Genomic DNA, 4,672 nt, shown 5'->3' on the forward strand with positions numbered 1-4,672 from the left:
TATAGGATATCCTATCTGCACACTGAACCTGCACAGTGGTTTGCAGTCTCTAGTAAAAAGTGTGGTTTGAAGAAGATTCACTGGTTAAAACAAGAGAGAGATGTTAGTTGCTACAAGGGATCTAGAATTGGAGGAGAACTGTTTTTCCTTTTTTTTTTTTTTAATTGGAGCGGTAGGAGCATTTTTAACTGCAGATGCATGGGAAGGATCCAATTAAAGAAGAAAATACCAAAAATGAGAGTGAGAGGTGAACAAAAGAGGAGAGAATAAGTGAGCAGGCTTAGGGGCTCAGGTGAAATTGGTAGCCATGAATTTCTAGGAGCCTCAATCTTCCTATTTGTATGGTTTCTCCATTGGAAAAAAATGGATAAATGTTGTTGATTGTTTCTTATATATCTGCATTGTTATATAGACATCAGTAAATATATTTGTGAGCATATATGAATTTTATGTTTTCAGGTCACCATTGAAATATTGGAATCAGACACTTCCACACAAACTTCCCCCATTAAAGGAACCACTACTTCTTACTAGCCTTCCTTTGCCTGGATACCTGGAGCAGGTTCGGTTGCATTGTTTTCTATGACTAAGTATTAGAAAAGTACAACGTCTCTTCTTCAGCAATTATTTTTATTTCAGTAACAATGAAGGTCAAAGAAGAGTATTCTGATTTTAAGCTGCAAATTCACTCCCAACCTATTTTGTGTAACTGTTAGAAACAAACTCTGAAAAGTCCCTGCTTCCATAGCTAATTCCCACAAATCTGTACTACGTAAAGAAAGGATAGATCATTACAAAATTATTTACATTTTACGTGGGTATGTAATTTAGTTCTTTTTTAAAAAATGTTTTGATGTCTGTAAACTTTTTCATACTTTGATAGATTCAGACTCAGGTTCATTGCTTGGTTGGTTCTTATGTGCCATTGAGTTGGTTCCAACTCATAGTGACCCTGTACAGTATTTCCAAGGCTGTAAATCTTTACAGGAGCAGAAAGCCTTGCGGAACAGCTGGTAGTTTTGAACTGCTGACCTTGAAGTTAGCAGCCCAACTTGTAACCACTATGCTGCCAGAGCTCCTTAGGGGTTCATTAGCAACTCAAAAGAGCTGAGTTGCATTGCTGTTACAACAAACCCTAAAGGCCCACATTTTTACCTGAACCCAGATGATGCTACCCTACTTACTCATCTAAATATACTAGTTGCCATCACGTTGATTCTGACTCACAGAGACCTCATGTGTATCAGACTAGAACTGCGCTCCCTGAGGTTTCCATTGGCTGATTATATGGAAGGGGATCACCAGAATTTCTTTGGAGGTGGCTCTGTGTGCTGTTTACACCACCCAAGGATTCTCCTTCAATCCTCTTTTGAAACAGTTAAACTCTTTAATAGTCATTTTTAAAACAGTAAATATTTCTAAGCTATTTGAAAACAATTTCTACAAAATATATGCCTAAAGCATAATTCTGTAGTTTCCTCATAATTCTTAGCCCTGCTTTTTTTTTTTTTTTTTTTTTAACTCACCTAGACTTTCAGTTTGATTTACATCAAAATGCAAAGTGAGGCTCACCCAGAGAAGAGTCTTCCCAGGAAGGGCATATTTCATCAGTAGGGCTTCCTACCTTGGTCTACTTGGGCTCCAGAAACTGGATTGCACTGATAACTGTCAAGTGGCCAGGCTCCTGAGAGTGGAAAGCAATGTGACCATTCTGTGCATTGAAGCAGAGATGGGCTAAAGCAACCCAAAGCCAAGTTGTGTTGTTTTGTTTTTGACTTTTCATTTTAACTTTTTGCTATGGAAAATGTCAAACATACAAGGGAGCTTCAAAAAAATTCATGGAAAAAAATCATTGTCTTTTAATTCCATATTCCTACAAGCTTTTTGAAGCCCCCTCATATATAAAAATAGAACTGTGTAATGAAGCCCATGTGCCCATCACCAACTGGCCATAAATTAATTTGTCATTTTCATCTTTCCTAATCAGATTCTTTGCTTCTGTTCTGCTGGCTGTGTGGTCATTTAAACACTCTTATAACTCCCCTCCCCAGCCCCAGGAGTCTATTTGAGGTGAAGAATGTTGTTGTTGTTGTTACCTGCCTTCGAGTCAGTTCTGACTCCTAACAACCCTGTAATAGGATTTCCAAGGAGCTACTGGTGGGTTTGAACAGCCAACCTTGTGGTTCAAACCTACCTTGTTTGTGTTTGAGTGCTTATTCTAAATATAGCAGTATTTATCTATCACCACTACTGGTGTAAAGAGTTCTGGTAGCGTAGTAGTTATGAGTCAGGCTGCTAACCTCAAGATCAGCAGTTCAAAACTGCCAGCCATTCCACGGGAGAAAGATGAGGCTTTCTGCTCCCCTAAAGATTTACAGCCTCGGAAACCCTGTACAGGGTCGCTATGAGTCAGAACTGACTCCACAGCACATAACCACCACTACCACTCCTAGTGTGGCACTGTAGGATAAGCACGGGACTGCTAATTGCTAAGTCAGCAGTTCAAACCCACCAGTTGTTCTCAAAAATAGCTCACAATAATAATTACATACACCACTAAACTAAACTCAAATATACATGTTTTCATTTTTCCCGAACTATAGGGTGTTGCCACTTCTTTAATCAAAGCAATGAATGCAGCAGGATGCCTGAAACCTAAATTCCCCTTCTTAAGTGTAAGAAGATCTGTGCTGTTGTTTATAGCATTTCATCTAAAAGGTATGATTTAATATTTGTTGTTGCTAAGTGCTGTCGAGTTGGTTCCAGCTCACAGCGACCCTATCTAGTGTTTCTAAGGAGCAGCTGGTAGGTTTGAACTGCCGACCTTGTGGTTTGCAGTCCAGTGCTGATCCTATAGCAACACACCATGAAATACCTACACATAACTAATTTAACATTAATTGTAGTAAATATAGCAAGTAGGGTTTGGTGTGTGATTGTGTGTGTGTAGGTGACAAATACAGGGCAAATATTTTAATGAAAATACCAAAACTGAGCCTTTGGTCTCTAGTTCTTAAAGCATGGACTATGAGTAGTATTATGGAGTCCTGGTGTGGTGTTGTAGGATAAGCACTGGGCCACAAAGTCGGTTTGAACCAAAGGGTCGGTAGTTCAAACTCATCAGCAACTCCTGGGAAATCTTATGTTGTTGTTGTTAAGTGCTGTCAAGTCGATTCCAACCCATAGCGTCCCTGTACAGGGTTTCCGAGGCTATAAATCTTCACAGGAGCAGAAAGCCTCATCTTTCTCCCGCAGAACAGCTGGTAGTTTCAAACTCCTGACCTTGCGGTTCACAGCCCGATTCATAACCACTACGCTACCAGAGCTCCTGGGGAATCTATAGAGGGTCACTATGAATCAGAACCCACCTGAAGGCACTTAACAGCAATAACAGGAGTCATAAAATAAACTCTCAACAATCCATACAGTAATATGAATTGAGGCAATTATGACCTAACATAGAATAATGCAGAAATCTTCTCTAGGATCTAAATATCTTCTTAGCTAGAACTACACAAAGGAGTCCTGGTGGTGCAGTGGTTTAAGCACTCAGCTGCTAACCAAAAGGTAGGTGGTTTGAGCCCATCAGCTGCTTTGCAGTAGAAAGATGTGGCAGTCTTCTTCCCAAAAGATTTACAGCCTTGGAAACCCTGTGCGACAGTTCTTCTCTGTCCCTATGAGTCAAAATCGACTTGATAGAAGTGGGGTTTAGAAAAACTACACAAATCAATTACACACTTAGTTCTTTTTCTCATGAATGTTTCACCAACTTAACAACAACAACAAAATTCACAGTTCTGTAAAATTTTCAACAGCATTTAATCCAAAAGGTTCTGAATATACCCGAAAAAAATATAAGAAGAAGATGGACCAGTTTGTAGAGCGATGTGAACTCATAACATACCTGGGTACTAAGATGACCAAAAAATACAAGGAACCTCAATACAGAGCCATTGACTTCGATCATAAATTACAGACCTTTCTCTCTCTCAGAAATATAGACCCAGTTAATGGATAGTTTGATAACTGAGCTGCAATATGAGCCTCTAGAGTCATCCCAAAGAAAGAACTGGAAGTAGACTGAAAATCTGGCCATCTGAGGCATGCTTATCCCTCCTGAACAGGGTCTCTCAGAGCTGGACTGGCCTCTGTGCTAGCCAGGAAAGAATATTCTTCTGTAAACAGAGATTTTACTATAGCTTTAAAGTTGATTGCTTGTCCCCTAAACTCTGAGACTTTAAAAAAAGGAACAGTTGTTATGTTTAGAATTCCACCTAGAGTATTTGAGCAATATATTTTGCTTAATAAATTTGTTGTTCATTTTCCTTTTTAACATTTTCTGTAGAAAAAAATTGATCTGTTAAAATTTCTCATTAAATGTTAGAAAACTCCAAGAAACAAACTAAGCATTGATATAAATAAAATACTGGTTACACTTTTAGCATGAAGAATTGTTTGTAAAGTTTGTGATTTAAGACACTTTATCATTTTTCTGATATACCTGTTAATAAATGGATTTTGCAACAAATGACTGACTGACTCTTTTTCAATTTTTTTTGACTATTTATGTAGTTTAATTAGAAATACTACAAACATTCTAAATAAAGATCCAGGTTTAATAAATCTCCAGTGATATTAGGTTGGTGTTTGCTTTAAAGACCAGTTTTAGTGC

At 38.3% G+C, this 4,672-nt stretch overlaps 1 protein-coding gene across 1 annotated transcript in view; it reads left to right on the forward strand.

The window, feature by feature from the left end:
* AK9 (adenylate kinase 9) overlaps window positions 1–4,098 on the forward strand; it is a 175,220-nt gene extending 171,122 nt beyond the window's left edge. Inside the window, exons 41-43 of the mRNA XM_006839988.1 lie at window positions 460–562; window positions 2,604–2,718; window positions 3,816–4,098. Coding sequence (XP_006840051.1) covers window positions 460–562; window positions 2,604–2,718; window positions 3,816–4,018 — 421 coding nt within the window. The 3' untranslated portion in view covers window positions 4,019–4,098. The remainder of the gene's footprint in view (window positions 1–459; window positions 563–2,603; window positions 2,719–3,815) is intronic.
* Window positions 4,099–4,672: the final 574 nt, after the last annotated feature.

Source organism: Chrysochloris asiatica, unplaced genomic scaffold (genome assembly GCF_000296735.1).
Source record: "Chrysochloris asiatica unplaced genomic scaffold, ChrAsi1.0 scaffold00027, whole genome shotgun sequence".
Classification (NCBI taxonomy): Eukaryota; Metazoa; Chordata; class Mammalia; order Afrosoricida; family Chrysochloridae; genus Chrysochloris; species Chrysochloris asiatica.